General features: G+C 33.5%; 1 protein-coding gene across 1 annotated transcript in view; it reads right to left on the reverse strand.

Annotated features, from left to right (window-relative positions):
- Positions 1-20000, reverse strand: part of LOC130054241 (uncharacterized) — a 29525-nt gene that overhangs the window by 1212 nt on the left and 8313 nt on the right. Inside the window, exons 4-6 of the mRNA XM_056163279.1 lie at positions 5624-5660; positions 403-467; positions 1-313 (exon numbers count right to left, since the gene is read on the reverse strand). The exon at positions 1-313 is cut by the window's left edge and continues 1212 nt beyond it. Coding sequence (XP_056019254.1) covers positions 302-313; positions 403-467; positions 5624-5660 — 114 coding nt within the window. The 3' untranslated portion in view covers positions 1-301. The remainder of the gene's footprint in view (positions 314-402; positions 468-5623; positions 5661-20000) is intronic.

The following is a 20000-nucleotide window of genomic DNA, read 5'->3' on the forward strand; positions in this document are numbered from 1 at the left end:
AACATTTGTCTCAACAACAATTCATCAAAAGTCAACCCCAATATGACATGGTACATTTGGGAAATCCTATAGTCAAGAACTCAAGCTATAACACGATTTTATACACTGCAAAACAATAAAAATGGTAATCATGTCCTTGAACCTTTGAGGGAAAACCTTCGGAGAGAAACATTTTTTATAGATGGATTGGTCGGTTTTTGTAAACTGTGGATCCGCCAAACGTTTGTTTATGGTCACGTTCATTTTTGAAAGCTGCGTGTGTCGGAAAATCAAAATTGTGGATTCGGTATATTCACAGGCTCTAGATCTGAAACTGTACAAGGAATCACAATAACAAAATTTTTAATTATTTACAATTCTTATGTATTTTTAGACTGCTAATGTTTTTATTTTAATACGTACCTGGCCTATCAAAATCCCGCTGTCATCAAACCAACAAGCATGCCTTAATGACAGATGGGGACGACCTGAAATGATAATTTTTCTAATAATGCTTGAACATCAAAACTCGATAAAATATATACCCATTTCAGTCAACAATACGGTTTTATTAGTAAGTTTGCTCTGATCTAGATAGTCTGAATCATATCGATCGTCTGGACGATTTACTCAATCTTTTTCTGAACTCAAAGCGAGGCTTATTCTGATAAAGACGCTGATTGGCTAGTTCAAAATGCTATTGACTACGCTAATAGAGGCTACTTTGGAGGGAGTTCTAGACAGTTTAAACATACATTTCCAAAGAAAGAAAACAGAACATCTCGTCCCCCGGAAATCATGTTTTTGGACTCTTCCTCGCTTAACTATAATATAAGTAAAATGGGACACCTGGGATGATCCTGGGACCTGTTTTACAAAACAACTTACGACAAAGTCACAAGTCTTGAATTGTTAAATCTTTTCTGAGGCTTAAATTTCAACATTGTGTTTTTCCCTCACTATTTCGCATTGGAGTGAATGATCTTACAATAAGCAGGAAAATTCCAGTATGTAAAGTTGGTCGCAAGTTCTTTTGTAAAATGCGCCCTGGTTCTAAATAGAATATTTTCACTTTCCTCTGATACTATCAGAGACATATATAATATATGTTATATCATATGTCTCTGATACGATATGGTTGTTACTATCAGAGACATATATAATATATATTATATTATATGTCTCTGATACGATATGGTTGTTTAGATGTTATTCAGGGAGCGCACAAGTATGGCAAGCTGTTTTACGATTTATTCGAAAAAGAGATATCTCGTTAACTTTGAAAGATATCTCTTTAACTTTGAGAGATATCTCTTTAACTTTGAGAAATATCTCTTTAACTTTGAGAAATATCTCTTTAAATTTGAGAGATATCTCTTTAACTTTCAGAGATATATCTTAAAGATATATCTCTTTATTGATGTAAAAGAGATATCTCTTAAAGAAGTATCTCTTTCAGAAAATGTAATAGAGATATCTCTTAAAGTTAAAGACATGACCTTAATAGATTGACTACAATAGTTAAATAAGTGAACATGATCAAAGTGGCTGAACATGTAGAGGAGGTTGTCTCTTCTGTGTTGAACAGTAGATCTAGTAGATTTATTTGACAAAGTAAATAAAAAATAGTATATATGTATAAGATGTTTGTATTTTTTTCATTCTTACATGTATGCACATCGAAAGACCAAAATCCCTGCTTCTCGTTACTTCCAACTCTTGCCATGTAATACAATTTTGGCGCGCTTCCGCTGTGGGGAGCATTCTGTGTGCATTTAAGAATTATTTTTTTAAAATCATGATATATATCTTTTTCAGTTAGAGAAATATCCCTGTTGAACTCAGAAAGAGACATCTTTACTGTTTTAAAAAATATTTTTCTTTCAAAATCTTATAAAGATATCTCTTAAAGTTAAAGAGATATCTCTTTAACTTAAATAGAGATTTCTTTATTTTAAAGAGATATCTCTCTAAATGAAAGAGATACACTGTATATCTCAAAGAAAGAGATACATCTCTCTAAATTAAATTGATATTTCTCTAAATTATAGATATCTCTTACTTTAAAGAGATGTCTTTTAAAGTTAGGATATATCTCTTAAAGTTAAGAGATATCTCTCAAAGTTGAGAGATATCTCTTAATCTTAAGAGATATCTTTTAAGATTAGATATATCTCTATCAAAGTTAAAGATATATCTATGGCAAGTCCTACTATTTATTAAAAAAAATAAGATGTCTCTTTAATTCAAAGAGATATCTCTTTTTTAAAAAGAGATATCTCTTTGAAATTAGAGATATCTCCTAATTTTAAGAGATATGTCTCTAAATAAGAGATATCTCTTTCACTTAGAGAGATATCTCTTTTACTTAGTTAGATATCTCTTTTATTTAGAGAAATATCTCTTTCAGTTAGTGAGATGTCTCTTTCACTTTGAAAGATATCTCTTTCACCTAAATATATGTCTCTTTTACTCTTGAGATATATCTTTTTTACTTTGAGAGATATCTCTTACACTTAGATAGATTTCTCTTTCACTTAGAGAAATATCTCTTTCTTTTTGAGAGATATCTCTTTCACTTAGAGAGATATCTATTATACTTTAAGAGATATCTCTCTCAATTTGTGAGATGTCTCTTTCACTTTGAGAGATATCTCTTTCACTTTAAGAGATATCTCTTTTACTTTGAGAGATATCACTTTCACTTTGAGAGATATCTCTTTCAATTAAAGAGAATTCTAAGAATTCCTAGAGAAATATCTCTTAAAGTATAAGCGATATCTCTTTAATGGTTGAAAAACAGATATCTCTCAAAGAGAAAGTAATATCTCTTTCCAATATTTTTTATTAGATTGAATATTTGAGGAACTCTCCCTAAACCGGAAGCTTGCCAAAGCAGATAATTTTTAAGGATCACAATGAAATACTTCGTTTTAATCAAATTCTTATAAGGATCTCAGGTAAATGCTTAACTTATTATGTGCTTATTAACTTATTATAAGCTATTTGTAGATGATGTCAGGTTTACTTAGCTGCAATAATGTAGCCCTATCCATTTTTTTTTTATTCTGACGTTTTCGGGATAGGGCTACAATTCCATAGGATCTCCGTAATGGTGCAAAATAATTTTATGAATAACCGATAATAAACTCTGTGTATTGGTCCCAAATGTTGTTTACACCAAAAGGAGTACCAACTTTGTGCTCGGGCATGTCTAATAAAAGTGTTTTTCATTAAATATAATGTACAGCATGCAAAATTCTTCGTCTGCTCCGCCATGCTTGTTATCGCGAGATCTCGTAGGTGGATCTAATGAAAAACCTAAACATTGACAATCAGCGAGAAAATGTAGTTACTCGAGCCACTTCGACAAAGAAAGGAAAATCATATTGTTGCAGAAAGAATTTGCACTCTGCTGTTCGGTTTTTAACTTGATATTAAATTCAAACCTTTTCAATACCGACGAAATAGCTTTCGCCTCCATACTTGTCCATTGATGTAAATACTACCTTATATGGCATATGCAAATGACTTGACAATCGGAAGTTGAAACTTCAGTACATCAAACATGGCGCACAAATATGAATCGAGAAATTGGAATTTATCGAAATTGTTGAAAACGGTAGAATAGAGCCTCACAAATCTTAAGTTGCAGGTTGTAAATTTATATATTGACTAAGAAACATAGTATATCATTTCATTTACGTAAAAAAAGTTAGGAAATGTTTAGAATGAGCGCAAATGTTGCGGGAGTGAATCACTCCCGCATTTGCACCATTACGGAGATCCTAAGAAGTTGTAGCCCTCTCCCTAAAAAAAAAAATCAAAAAAAAAAAAAAAAAAAAAAAAAAATCAGAGAAGTTACATTATTGCAGCTAGGGTTACTAGACTCCAGGGGGATAGGAGCGCAGAAGAAATAGTTACGGTATCACCTTTTCCGCCATTTTTACACTAGAAGTATTTTAATTGGATGAAAAATAGGGTTTCATCATATTAACGGAAATGCGCAAAAGGGAGAAGTCATTCTGATAAAAAAAATCTGTTTAATTTAAGAGGTATCTCTTTAAGTTAAAGAGATAAAGTGTATGTCTTTTTGAAAATTTAAAGAGATATCTCTCTAACTTTTCTAGCTTTAAGATATATCCCTTTGAAAAAGAAATATCCTTTTTAGTTAAAAAGATATCTTTTTTATGTAAAGAGATATCTTTTAAGTTAAAGAGATATCTCCCTAGCGTAAAAAGATATCTCTCTAACGTACAGAGATATCTCTACAACTAATAGAGATATATCTCTAGTGTAAAGATATATCTCTCTTATATAAAGAAACATCTATTTTTACGACTAAATAGTAAACCGGCTTGCAATAGATATCCCTTTTTCGAATAAATAGTAAAACGGCTTGCCATACATGAGTTTATTAAGTACTCTCGAAAAAAAAAATCTCAATCATTAGTGTCTTGATATTTTTGTTTACTTGTTGAGCGCCATCTAACGGGGTAATTATTTAGTTTAAACAATATTTATTCGTAAATAATTCGATAATGTTTACAAACAATGTCTTATACATGAAATAAATTGAGAAACAAGCCAAAAGGCTTATATTAATCTCGCTCTAAATATCTTACAAGTAAGAGGTGAATGAAAATTCTAAGTAAAATAAGTCATATACTAATTATTACAATACATGCAAAAAGAAATAGGAATAAGAGAGAAAAGCTGGAATTGAGTATTGGGAGAAAAAATAACACACGTTTATATGTATGATAAGTGTCGATACAGATCAAATGCATATAAACTATAGACAAAGTTGAAATAATAAATTGTAGAGTTGTGCCATATAAACAATAAGTAATAAACACAGGTTTTCCACTTATTACAACCTTGGTGCACATGAGTATATTTTATATACAATATGACAGTATTACATGTAGATGTAGTAGAACAGCTTTCAGAACCTTTTACTTTCAACAAGAAATTTTTGGGCTAAATAAAATATGCTGTTGTTCTCACTTTCAGATAAATTTTCATTACCGTATAACAATAATTCTACATTAAGTGGATATGGCAGTGTCAAAATTGTATTGGTCCTAACTCTTGAGTACATATTACAGCGTAATAGAAAATGATCAATACTTTCTACTTCTCCACAAATGCAAAGGGGTGAATTAAATAATTTTCTTTGAAACATATGAAGATTAAGAGCACTGCATTCTAATCTCAATTTTGCATGAAGAGTTTGTCCGATTCTTGTTCCTAAATAAATATAGTTTGGAATATTAATGACACTTATATTAAGATATTTCTTAAAGCTAGTTAGAGATGGATTTAATTGGACATTTCGAGGAAGTGCATTCCATTTTCTTATTGTAGATGGAAAAAATGAATTAAAGTATAGCTTGGTTCTAGAGTTGATTTCTTGCAGTGAATTAGTTGCTCTTGTGTTGTAGTTGTGACCTTGATTTCTCAGAGACTGAATTATATTGTTTAGATAATTGGGAGTCATGTTATGGTATATCTTGTGGAGTTGAATAATTATTTATATATATAAATCGTCCTAACGTTTGTGATGAATATAAACAATTCAAATTATGATCTAGAATTCCAATCCAGAAGTTGAATGCTCTTGGGGAATTTATGACATTACCTCTAGGGGTTGGTCTCGGCACTCTTATGCACGATATCTGTAAAAGTAGTGTTTCAATTAAAAATTAAAAGTGAACTAATACAGATTATCTTGAAACGACAACATACTATAACTAGTTCTAATTGTAACGGGGACCGTTACATATGTTCCCCAAACCTCCCCCAATTAAAAAGTGATCATCTTGTGAATCTATAGGAAAAAATCATTTTATTTTAGCCTTTAATTACATGTAGTACGTTCAATATGGTCATTTCAGTACCAAAAAATGAAAGAAAGCGTTTCACGCGCATACACGCGCACACGTGTATGATTCCGAATTTTTGTTGATGTCGTTCAACAGGCATGTGTATCATATACCCACAGTGTGAATTTCATAACGTTTCCACCAAATATAAGGAAGTTATAGCGATTTTAAAATCGTCCAATCAGAATTCAGCACACGTGCATGCACGTGCTGAGCATTAATTCTAACCACAGCAATTTGTAAGGAGTACCAAGACACATCTAAACCATTAATTTCAATAGAATTTGATGAAAAACAAAAAACGTTATCGTCCTTTAAAAATTGAACATTTAAAAACCGTTGCACGCGCATGCGCGTGTGCGTTGGCATTTTTTGTTACACCAATATATAGATACACATATTGTCTACGTATGCTGTGAATATCATCTCATTCGCTTCATAAATAAGATAGTTACAAACGTTTTAGTATTATCCAATCAAAATGAAGTGCACGTGCATGCGCGTGCAAATTAGTAATTTTGACCATGCAAATCAGTTAAGGGTCTCAATATCTACCTATGATATGAATTTCAAGCCATTTCAATGAACAACAAAAAAGTTAGACTGATTCCAAAGTTAGTGTACAAATTTTGTAATGCGCGTGCACGCGCATGCGTGCTGACAAAATAACTATTATTTTTCATATGTACAAATGATATACTATCATCCTATTTAGGTTTTATATCGCTTCCTTCAATATTCTGATTTTCCATTTTTTGTACCAAAATTGCAATGCACGTTCGCGCGCATGCATGCACGTGAAGACAAAATGACTATCACTATGCACATCTACAAACGCTATACTATCATCCTGGAAAGTTTCATATCGATCCCTTTTGTAGTTTCTGAGAACACTACCGGACAAAAAAGTACCGGAGAAAAAGAATAATAAAAATTAATAAACTAGTATAGGTTTCAATTTACAAGAAAAAGTTTGAAATTTGCGATTCTTTCAATCACTTCCGGTGACGACAGGGAGTGACGGTCGACATGTTCAACCCTCTACTGCACGACTGCAAACGGAGATTTATAATTCCTGAATAATTGATGAACCTATATTTGACCTTTTCCAAGAAAAATGCTGGACAAAATTCCTTTTGAGAAACAGAAAATCGCGCATATTTTCCGACCGGAAGTGAATTTTGTAAAAACAAAAATAGTTATAGGAAGGTCCTTTCATAAGACATTATTCCTGAAAATTTCAAGAAAATCTATCCACCATCTCTGAGAAATCACTCGAAGAAATCGGAAAATCAACATTTTTCAAATACTTCCGGTATAGACCGGAAGTGACGGACGAAAAAATTGAATGTATGTGTACAATGGACTAATGTTAGTTGATTAACTCTACAAGTTTCAAGCGTCTATCTATATTCATTATTGAGAAACTGAAAAAACAAGGTTTGAATATGTCCACCCCATATCTCACGACCGGAAGTGAATTTTACAAAAATATTTAAATTTACACTAGACATTTATAATGTCTATAACATATGTAAAATTCAAATCATTAACTTGTTTTATGACCGAGATTTATGGCACTGAAAAATGAGAGAATAAATAGTTTTTCTTTCATATAACCGGAAGTTGGAGATTCAATTTCCGGTGGGGTCAATAGTTTTTGAGAATTAGAACGAGACCTAATAAACTGATATAGGTTTCAATTTGAAAGAAAAAAGTTTGAAATTTATGATTTATTAATCACTTCCGGTGACGACCGGAAGTGACGGCCGACATTCTTACCCCCCTATTGCATCCCTACAAAGTGAGATCTATTAACTCTGAAATTTTGGTGACTCTATCTTTTACCGTTTCTGAGAAAAACGATTGACAACGAAAACAGCTCATAAGCCGTATTTGCAGACCGGAAGTGAATTTTACAAAAATATTTAAATTTACTTTAGACATGTATAGTGTCTATAACATATGTAAAATTCAAATCATGAACTTGTTTTATGACCGAGATTTATGGCACTGAAAAATGAGAGAATGAATAGTCTTTCTTTGATATAACCGGAAGTTGGAGATTCAACTTCCGGTGGGGTCAACATTTTTTGAGAATTAGAATGAGATATAGTAAACCAAAGTAGGTTTCAATTTGAAAGAAAAAACTTTGAAATTGATGATTTATTTGATCACTTCCGGTGACGACCGGAAGTGACGGCCACAAAAAATATTACGTGCATGCACCATAGAGAAAATAGATCTATCATCCCTGAAAGTTTCATTCGATTATCTTTAGTGGTTTTCAAGTTTACCCCCGGACAAAGTTTCTTTCAAAAACCGGAAAATCGGACGTATCTGACGAACGGAAGTGAATTTTGAAAAAATGAAAAAAATGCCTCGAGGTACCATCGTTCCCTATAACCTGTGAAAGTTTCAGGAAAATCCATCTAACGGTCTCGGAGACGAAAGGGAAAAAAAAATAAAAATAATAATAACTAGAAACTCATTACTAGTAATGAGTAGGTCTTCCGTTTGTTCACTTCCGGTAAAGAGTTTTCTGATCCTACAAAAACCATTCAAATATATCAGAGAATGTACTTTAACAATAAATGAGAAGTGTATTATCGAATTTTTTACTCATTTCTTGTAACTTCCGGTGACGACCGGAAGTACTATTCAGATGTGTTCTCCTATAAAAGACAGCGACTCTTTACTCTCTATATTCCCTGAAAATTTCACGTCTCTATCTAAAAGAGTTCTCAACAAAAAGAAGTAGACTAAAGAAAGAGAAAGTAGTAGGTTACTACCGACCGGAAGTCAATTTTGAAAAACAAAATCATCAAAACTCTAGAAGTTGATACTTTTTATTAAGACATGTGAAAATCATATGAAAGACTTCAAATATAAGCGAGATTTATGGGGAGAAAGAGACAAAAAGAAAAAAGGTATTTTATGAAGAAACCGGAAGTAGTTGTTTTGACTACCGACAGACTCAATATTCTTTTGACACTTTGAAAGAGAGTTAATAAACTAGTATAGGTTTCAATTTGAAAGAAAAAGTTTGAAATTTGCGATTCCTTCAATCACTTCCGGTGACGACAGGAAGTGACGGTTCAACCCCCTACTGCACGCTTATAAACGGAGATTGATTATCCCTTAATATTTGATGAACCTATATTTTACCTTTTCCAAGAAAAATGCTGGACAAAATTCCTTTTGAGAGACAGAATATCGGCCATATTTTTCAACCGGAAGTGGATTTTGTAAAAACAAAAATAATTATAGCAAGGTCATTTCATAAGACATTATTCCTGAAAATTTCAAGAAAATATATCCTGCCATCTCTGAGAAATCACTCGAAGAAATCGGAAAATCGACATTTTTTAAAACACTTCCGGTATAGACCGGAAGTGACGGACGAAAAAATTGAATGTATGTGTACAATGGACTAATGTTAGTTAATCAACTCGACAAGTTTCAAGCGTCTATCTATATTCATTATTGAGAAACTGAAAAAACAAGGCTTCAATATATCCACCCCATATCTCACGACCGGAAGTGAATTTTACAAAAATATTTAAGTGTACTCTAGACATGTATAGTGTCTATAACATATGTAAAATTCAAATCATTAACTTGTTTTGTGACCGAGATTTATGGCACTGAAAAATGAGAGAATGAATAGTCTTTCTTTGATATAACCGGAAGTTGGAGATTCAACTTCCGGTGGGGTCAACATTTTTTGATAATTAGAACGAGACCTAGTAAACCGATATAGGTTTCAATTTGAAAGAAAAAAGTTTGAAATTGATGATTAATTTAATCACTTCCGGTGACGACCGGAAGTGACGGCCGACATTTTTAACCCCCTACTGCACGTCTACAAAGTAAGATCTATTAACTCTGAAAATTTAATGACTGTATCTTTAACCGTTTCTGAGAAAAACGCTGTACAACGAAAACAGCTAATAAGCCGTATTTGCCGACCGGAAGTGAATTTAACAAAAATATTTAAAGTTACTCTAGACATTTATAGTGACTATAATATATGTAAAACTCAACTCATTAACTGGTTTCATGAGCAAGATTTATGGCACTGAAAAATGAGAGAATTAAAAGTCTTTCTTTGATATAACCGGAAGTTGGAGATTCAACTTCCGGTGGGATCAACATTTTTTGAGAATTAGAACTAGACCTAGTAAAACGATATAGGTTTCAATTTGAAAGAGAAAAGTTTGAAATTGATGATTTATTTGATCACTTCCGGTGACGACCAGAAGTGACGGCCACAAAAAATATTACGTGTATGCACCATAGAGAAGATAGATCTGTCATCCCTGAAAGTTTCATTCGATTATCTTTTCTGGTTTTCAAGTTTACCCCCGGACAAAGTTTCTTTCAAAAACCGGAAAATCGGACGTATCTGACGAACGGAAGTGAATTTTGAAAAAAATGAAAAAAATGCCTCGAGGTACCATCGTTGTCTATAACCTGTGAAAGTTTCAGGAAAATCCATCCAACGGTTTAGGAGACGAAAGGGAAAATAATAATAATAATAATAACTAGACACGATCTCGTTGCGAGCAACGAGTAGGTCTTCCGTCCGATTTGTTGATGCACTCGGAGTTAAAAAAAAGAAAAGAAAAAGACAAATGAGTCCCAATTTAGTTTCCGACTTTAAGACACTTTAGATATAATCAATTTTTCATATCATAAGCTTCTAAAGCAAAGTTGCGGTGAAATTCGTTTGAAATTCGACTCTCCAGGCGAGCCATAAGGCCCGCGGGTCTATTTCTTGATGTCATTTGTTAGCCCTCTATAGACTCAACAACTTTAGTTCTATATGTCTTTACAAAATATTTACCTGTAAAAAGTTATTGAGATCGACCGATATCGACAAAAAATCGACTCTACAGGCGAGCCATTAGGACCATAGGCCTATTTCTTGATATCAATCGATAGATCTTGATAAACTGAACAACTTTTGTTCAATATGTCCTTACAAAATATTTACCAGTTACAAGTTTTTGAAATCGACTGATATCGACAAAAATCGACTCTACAGGCGATCCATGAGGCCCACAGACCCATTTTTTGATATTGATCGATAGGTTATGACACATTGAACAACTTTTGTTCAATAATGCTTTTCCAAAAATATGTCGTTTTAAAGATATGAGGCGTCAAATATTTACGATTTTGGCCCTTAAAATCTCTAATTACGTAACATATGACCTACTTTTTGATTTGATAAGATCAAGCTCGTTGAGATGAACATTTCCGCTTCTACAACTTATTATAAAATATTAATAGTTTCTGAGATATTCTCAAAAACATTTGGACCCTTCTGAACCCCTAATTTAAAGGGCCAGCCCGTTTTGCTTGATATCGTAAGAAAGGCCTTGTCATTTTAAACATTTTTTGCTCAACAAGTATTTAGAAATTCTTTACCGTTCTCCAGTTATCTCTACAAGAAATATTTAGGGGCCAAACTGTAGCTCCCTAACGGGGCCACATAGGGAAAAAACGAAATGTACATATTGTTTAGATTATCATTCTGAACAACTTTTGTTCAATAATGCTTTTCAAAATATTTGTCGTTTTCAAGATATGAGGCGTCAATTATTTAGGATTTTGGCCCTTAAAATCCCTTATTACGTAACATATGACCTACTTTTTGATTTGATAAGAACAAGCTCGTTTAGATGAACATTTCCGCTTCAATGACTTATTACAAAATATTAATAGTTTCTGAGATATTCTCATAAACCTTTGGACCCTTCTGGGCCCCTAATTTAAAGGGTCAGCCCCTTTTGCTTGATATCGTAAGAAAGGTCATGACATTTCAAACATTTTTTGTTCAACAAGTATTTAGAAATTCTTTACCGTTCTCGAGTTATTTCTAGAAGTAATTTTTAGGGGCCAAACTGTAGCTCCCTAACGGGGCCACATAGGGTAAAAACGAAATATGCATATTGTTCAGATCATCATTCTGAACAACTTTTGTTCTTTATTGCTTTTCAAAATATTTGTCGTTTTCGAGATACAAGGGGTAAAAAATTTATGGTTTTGGCCCTTAAAATCCCTTATTACGTAACATATGACCTAAATTTTTATATGAATAAATTTGGATTGTTGAGATGAACATTTTTTGTTCTTTGACTTATACCAAAATATTAACGATTTTTGAGATATTTGATCTAGACTTTGAGCCCTTCTAGATCCCTAATTTAAGGGGCTAGCCCCTAAATCTTGATATTTTCGAAAAGATCTCGTAAATGTGCACAACTTTTGTTCTACATGTCTTAACAAAATATTTGCAAGAAAAAAGATATTGGAGATGAAAGGTCAAAAATCGCCGAAATAGGCGAAAAATTTGGGCATCCATTTTTTCAGGTCCAGGCGAGCGTTTAGGCAAATCGCCTCCGGTAAAATCGAATCCCCCACAAATCTTCGAAAATGTTTACTCTATCTTGTGTAGAAATTTCAAGACTCTAGCTTCAAAACTAACGGAGGAGATGTGTGGACAACAAGGCCCTTCAAAAAGTCACTAAAAGAGAGATAACTCCTGACCGGAAGTGACGTCAAGCACGAAATTTTGCAAGCAAAGTCTCGTCACCAAAAGACACCTTTCCTGAAAATTTCGTGAAAATCGATCGAGAAATGGCTGAGAAAAACGCGTGTACTACCAAGGAAAATAATAATAATAATAATGAAGAAGAAGAACGCGAACAATAATAGTAAGGTCTTCCGCAGGAGACGGAAGACCTTAATGAAGAAGAAGAACGCGAACAATAATAGTAAGGTCTTCCGCAGGAGACGGAAGACCTTAATAACAACTAGACACGATCTCGTTGCGAGCAACGAGTAGGTCTTCCGTCCGATTTGTTGATGCACTCGGAGTAAAAAAAAAAAAAGAAGACAAATGAGTCCCAATTTAGTTTCCGACTTTAAGACACTTTAGATATAATCAATTTTTCATATCATAAGCTTCTGAAGCAAAGTTGCGGTGAAATTCGTTTGAAATTCGACTCTCCAGGCGAGCCATAAGGCCTGCGGGCCTATTTCTTGATGTCATTTGTTAGCCCTCTATAGACTCAACAACTTTAGTTCTATATGTCTTTACAAAATATTTACCTGTAAAAAGTTATTGAGATCGACCGATATCGACAAAAAATCGACTCTACAGGCGAGCCATTAGGACCATAGGCCTATTTCTTGATATCAATCGATAGATCTTGATAAACTGAACAACTTTTGTTCAATATGTCCTTACAAAATATTTACCAGTTACAAGTTTTTGAAATCGACTGATATCGACAAAAATCGACTCTACAGGCGATCCATGAGGCCCACAGACCCATTTTTTGATATTGATCGATAGGTTATGACACATTGAACAACTTTTGTTCAATAATGCTTTTCCAAAAATATGTCGTTTTAAAGATATGAGGCGTCAAATATTTACGATTTTGGCCCTTAAAATCTCTAATTACGTAACATATGACCTACTTTTTGATTTGATAAGATCAAGCTCGTTGAGATGAACATTTCCGCTTCTACAACTTATTATAAAATATTAATAGTTTCTGAGATATTCTCAAAAACATTTGGACCCTTCTGAACCCCTAATTTAAAGGGCCAGCCCGTTTTGCTTGATATCGTAAGAAAGGCCTTGTCATTTTAAACATTTTTTGCTCAACAAGTATTTAGAAATTCTTTACCGTTCTCCAGTTATCTCTACAAGAAATATTTAGGGGCCAAACTGTAGCTCCCTAACGGGGCCACATAGGGAAAAAACGAAATGTACATATTGTTTAGATTATCATTCTGAACAACTTTTGTTCAATAATGCTTTTCAAAATATTTGTCGTTTTCAAGATATGAGGCGTCAATTATTTAGGATTTTGGCCCTTAAAATCCCTTATTACGTAACATATGACCTACTTTTTGATTTGATAAGAACAAGCTCGTTTAGATGAACATTTCCGCTTCAATGACTTATTACAAAATATTAATAGTTTCTGAGATATTCTCATAAACCTTTGGACCCTTCTGGGCCCCTAATTTAAAGGGTCAGCCCCTTTTGCTTGATATCGTAAGAAAGGTCATGACATTTCAAACATTTTTTGTTCAACAAGTATTTAGAAATTCTTTACCGTTCTCGAGTTATTTCTAGAAGTAATTTTTAGGGGCCAAACTGTAGCTCCCTAACGGGGCCACATAGGGTAAAAACGAAATATGCATATTGTTCAGATCATCATTCTGAACAACTTTTGTTCTTTATTGCTTTTCAAAATATTTGTCGTTTTCGAGATACAAGGGGTAAAAAATTTATGGTTTTGGCCCTTAAAATCCCTTATTACGTAACATATGACCTAAATTTTTATATGAATAAATTTGGATTGTTGAGATGAACATTTTTTGTTCTTTGACTTATACCAAAATATTAACGATTTTTGAGATATTTGATCTAGACTTTGAGCCCTTATAGATCCCTAATTTAAGGGGCTAGCCCCTAAATCATGATATTTTCGAAAAGATCTCGTAAATGTGCACAACTTTTGTTCTACATGTCTTAACAAAATATTTGCAACAAAAAAGATATTGGAGATCAAAGGTCAAAAATCGCCGAAATCGGCGAAAAATTTTGGCATCCATTTTTTCAGGTCCAGGCGAGCGTTTAGGCAAATCGCCTCCGGTAAAATCGAATCCCCCACAAATCTTCGAAAATGTTTACTCTATCTTGTGTAGAAATTTCAAGACTCTAGCTTCAAAACTAACGGAGGAGATGTGTGGACAACAAGGCCCTTCAAAAAGTCACTAAAAGAGAGATAACTCCTGACCGGAAGTGACGTCAAGCACGAAATTTTGCAAGCAAAGTCTCGTCACCAAAAGACATCTTTCCTGAAAATTTCGTGAAAATCGATCGAGAAATGGCTGAGAAAAACGCGTGTACTACCAAGGAAAATAATAATAATAATAATGAAGAAGAAGAACGCGAACAATAATAGTAAGGTCTTCCGCAGGAGACGGAAGACCTTAATAAACAGTAGAATCACTAGAAGGTCTTCCGTTGGAAACGGAAGACCTTAACTAGTACTTATTGTAACGGGGACCGTTACAGATGTTCCCCAAACATTCCCCCATTTAGCAAATGGTGTCATTTATTTCAGTACAAGTGGTTTTGACAATTGCAAACTGTGAAACATGTGAATATATAACTATTTTATAACGTTCAGTCCATTTCATGCTAATACAAATCAGTTATAAAGATCTGAGAGTTTTGTACACGTGCACGTACGTGCATGCACGTGCATATAAATAATTCCACCATCTCGATACATTAGAAATCTTACTATATGAGTACAAGAGAAGTTTCACAACTGTTCAATGAAAACAGAGAAATTAACGGCAACTCAAAACTACAAAGACTGAAATCAATGCACGTGCATACACGTGCGCGTGAGTACCACACAGCAATTTTGTTGATGCTATTCAATAGACATTTGAACAATATACTTACTATATGAATTTGGTATCGATTGCTTCACTCATAAGAAAGTTATTGGAATTTCAAAATCGTCCAATCAGAATTAAGTGCACGTGCATGCGTGTGCAGGAAAGTGATTTTGAGACTATTAATAAATTGAGAGGCCCAAAACATACCTGAAACCTAATTTTCAAACCTATTCATTGCAATCTCAAAATGTTATAGACCAATAATTAAATTTAGATGTCAAAAATTACATTGCACGCGCATTCACGCGCACGCGATTTTGATAATGGAAAATTTGTTGACACCATTTCATAGACATTCATATCATGGATCCTCAGGGTAAATTTGAATTCATTTCCGTTTTTAATTCAATAGTTATGACCATTTTAGTACCCGAAAAATGAAAGAAAAGCTATGCACGTGCATACACGGGCACGTGAGTATGACAAAGCATCAATGTTGATGTCATTCAATAGACATTTGATAGATATACTTACAGTATGAATTTCATATTGTTTCCATCATTTATAAGAAAGTTATGGCGATTTGAAAATCGTCCAATCAGAATTTAGCACACGTGCATGCACGTGCTGGATAGTTCTTATGACTGTTTACAGTTGTTAAGAATATCAAGATACATATACAATACAAGTTTGAAAAGATTTTGACAAAAAACAAAAAAGTTATGGTCATTGAAAGAATTGAATATTCAAATGTCAATGCACGTGCGTGCGCATGCGCGTTTGCAATTTTTATAACATAGATTTGTAGATATTTATAATTTTTACCTATCCTGTAAACATCAACAAATAATCTTAATTTACATGAAAGTTATAAACGGTGTTGTATTATCCAATCAAATTGAAGCACACGTGCATGCGCGTGCAGAATTGAAATTTTGACGATGCCAAACGGTTAAGGGTCTCAAGTTATACCTGCAATATAAATATCAAACGATTTTATTGAAAAATAAAAAGTTAGACGCATTCCAAAGTTTGTAAACAAAATATCCAATGCACGTGCATGCACATGCATGCATTTTCAGACAAAATGACGTTCGTTCCGCACATCTACATAGAGTATTCTATCATCCTAAAAAGGTTTCATCTTCATCCCTTCAGTACTTTCTGAGAACACTCGTGGACAAAAAAGGGTGACAAGAATAAAGAAAGAATAATAATAATAACTAGTACTTATTGTAACGGGGACCGTTACAGATGTTCCCCAAACATTCCCCCATTTAGTAAGTGGTGACATTTATTTCAGTACAAGTGGTTTTGACCATTGCAAACTGTGTAGCATGTGAATATATAACTATCTTTTAACATTAAGTCCATTCCATACTAGTTCAAATCAGTTATAAAGATCTGAGAGTTTTGTGCACGTGCACGTACGTGTTTGCACGTGCATATAAATAATTCGACCATCTCGATACATTACAAGTCTTACCATATGAGTACAACAGAAGTATCACAACTGTTCAATGAAAACAGAGAAATTAACGGCAACTGAAAACTACAAAGACCGAAATCAATGTACGTGCATACACGTGCGCGTGAGTACGACACAACAATTTTGTTGATGCTAATCAATAGACATTTGAACAATATACTTACTATATGAATTTGGTATCGATTGCTTCACTCATAAGAAAGTTATTGGGATTTAAAAATCGTCCAATCAGAATTAAGCGCACGTGCATTCGCATGCAGATAAGTGAATTTGAGACTATTAATAAATTGAGAGGCCCAAAACATACCTGAAACCTAAATTTCAAACCTATTCATTGCAATCTCAAAATGTTATAGACCAATACATAAATTTAGATGTCAAAAATTACAATGCATGCGCATTCACGCGCACGCAATTTTGATAATGGAAAATTTGTTGACACCATTTCATAGACATTCATATCATAGATCCTCAGGGTAAATTTGAATTCATTTCAGTTTTTAATTCAATAGTTATGACCATTTTAGTACCCGAAAAATGAAAGAAAAGCTATGCACGTGCATACACGCGCACGTGAGTACGACCCAGCATCAATGTTGATGTCATTCAATAGACATTTGATAGATATACTTACAGTATAAATTTCATATTGTTTCCATCATTTATAAGAAAGTTATGGCGATTTGAAAATCGTCCAATCAGAATTTAGAACACGTGCATGCACGTGCCGGATGGTAATTATGACTGTACACATTTCTTAAGAATATCAAGATACATATACAATACAAGTTTGAAAAGATTTTGACAAAAAAAAAAAAAAGTTATGGTCATGGAAAGAATTGAACATTCAAAAGACAATGCACGTGCGTGCGCATGAGCGTTTGCAATTTTTGTTACATCGATCTGTAGATATTTGGCATGTCTACTTATCCTATAAATATCAACAAATTTTCTTAATTGGCATGAATGTTATAAACGGTTTTGTATTATCCAATCAAATTGAAGCACACGTGCATGCGCGTGCAGAATTGAAATTTTGACGATGCCAAACAGTTAAGGGTCCCTTGTTATACCTGCGATATAAATATCAAACGATTTCATTGAAAAATAAAAAAGTTAGACTGATTCCAAAGTTGGTAAACAAAAAATCCAATGCACGTGCATGCACATGCATGCATTTTCAGACAAAATGACATTTGTTCCGCACATCTACATATGCTATACTATCATCCTAAAAAGGATTCAGATTGATCCCTTGAGTAGTTTCTGAGAACACTCGTGGACAAAAAAGTCCCAAGAAGAAAGAAAGAATAATAATAATAATAACTAGTACTTATTGTAACGGGGACCGTTACAGATGTTCCCCAAACATTCCCCCATTTAGTAAGTGGTGACATTTCTTTCAGTACAAGTTGTTTTGACCATTGCAAACTGTGTTGTATGTGAATATATAACTATCTTATAACGTTCAGTGCATTTCATACTAGTTCAAATCAGTTATAAAGATCTGAGAGTTTTGTGCACGTGCACGTACGTGCATGTACGTGCATATAAATAATTCGACCTTCTCGATACATTAGAAGTCTTACTATATGAGTACAAGAGAAGTTTCACAACTGTTCAATGAAAAACGAGAAATTAACGGCAACTCAAAACTACAAAGACCGAAATCAATGCACGTGCATACACGTGCGCGTGAGTACGACACAGCAATTTTGTTGATGCTAATCAACAGACATTTGAATAATATACTTACTATATGAATATGGTATCGATTGCTTCACTCATAAGAAAGTTATTGGGATTTAAAAATTGTCCAATCAGAATTAAGTGCACGTGCATGCACGTGCAGGGAAGTGATTTTGAGACTATTAATAAATTGAGAGGCCCAAAACATACCTGCAACCTAATTTTCAAACCTATTCATTGCAATCTCAAAATGTTATAGACCAATACTTAAATTTAGACGTCAAAAATTACAATGCACGCGCATTCACGCGCACGTGATTTTGATAATGGAAAATTTGTTGACACCATTTCATAGACATTCATATCATAGATCCTCAGGGTAAATTTGAATTCATTTCAGTTTTTAATTCAATAATTATAGCCATTTTAGTACCCGAAAAATGAAAGAAAAGCTATGCACGTGCATACACGCGCACGTGAGTATGACTGAGCATCAATGTTGATGTCATTCAATAGGCATTTGATAGATATACTTACAGTATAAATTTCATATTGTTTCAATTATTTACAAGAAAGTTATGGCGATTTGAAAATCGTCCAATCAGAATTTAGCACACGTGCATGCACGTGCCGGATGGTAATTATGACTATACACTTTTGTTAAGAATATCAAGATACCTATACAATACAAGATTGAAAAGATTTGGACAAAAAACAAAAAAGTTATGGTCATTGAAAGAATTGAACCTTCAAAAGACAATACACGTGCGTACGCATGCGCGTTTGCAATTTTTATTACATTGATCTGTAGATGTTCAGCATGTCTACCTATCCTGTAAATATCATTAAATTTCCTTAATTGGTATGAATGTTATAAACGGTTTTGTATTATCCAATCAAATTAAAGCACACGTGCATGCGCGTGCAGAATTGAAATTTTGACGATGCCAAACAGTTAAGGGTCCCTTGTTATACCTACGATATAAATAGGAAACAATTTCATTGAAAAATAAAAAAGTTAGACTGATTCCAAAGTTGGTAAACAAAAAATCCAATGCACGTGCATGCACATGCATGCATTTTCAAAGAAAATGACATTCGTTCCGCACATCTACATATGCTATACTATCATCCTAAAAAGGTTACATATTGATCCCTTGAGTAGTTTCTGAGAACACTCGTGGACAAAAAAGTCCCAAGAAGAAAGAAAGAATAATAATAATAATAATAACTAGTACTGATTGTAACGGGGACCGTTACACATGTTCCCCAAACATTCCCCCATTTAGTAAGTGGTGTCATTTATTTCAGTACAAGTGGTTTTAACCATTGCAAACTGTGAAACATGTGAATATATAACTATCTTATAACGTTCAGTCCATTTCATGCTAATACAAATCAGTTATAAAGATCTGAGATTTTTTTGCACGTGCACGTACGTGCATGCACGTGCATATACATAATTCGACCATCTCGATACATTAGAAGTCTGACTATATGAGTACAAG

The sequence above is a fragment of the Ostrea edulis genome, chromosome 4, assembly GCF_947568905.1.
Source record: "Ostrea edulis chromosome 4, xbOstEdul1.1, whole genome shotgun sequence".
Classification (NCBI taxonomy): Eukaryota; Metazoa; Mollusca; class Bivalvia; order Ostreida; family Ostreidae; genus Ostrea; species Ostrea edulis.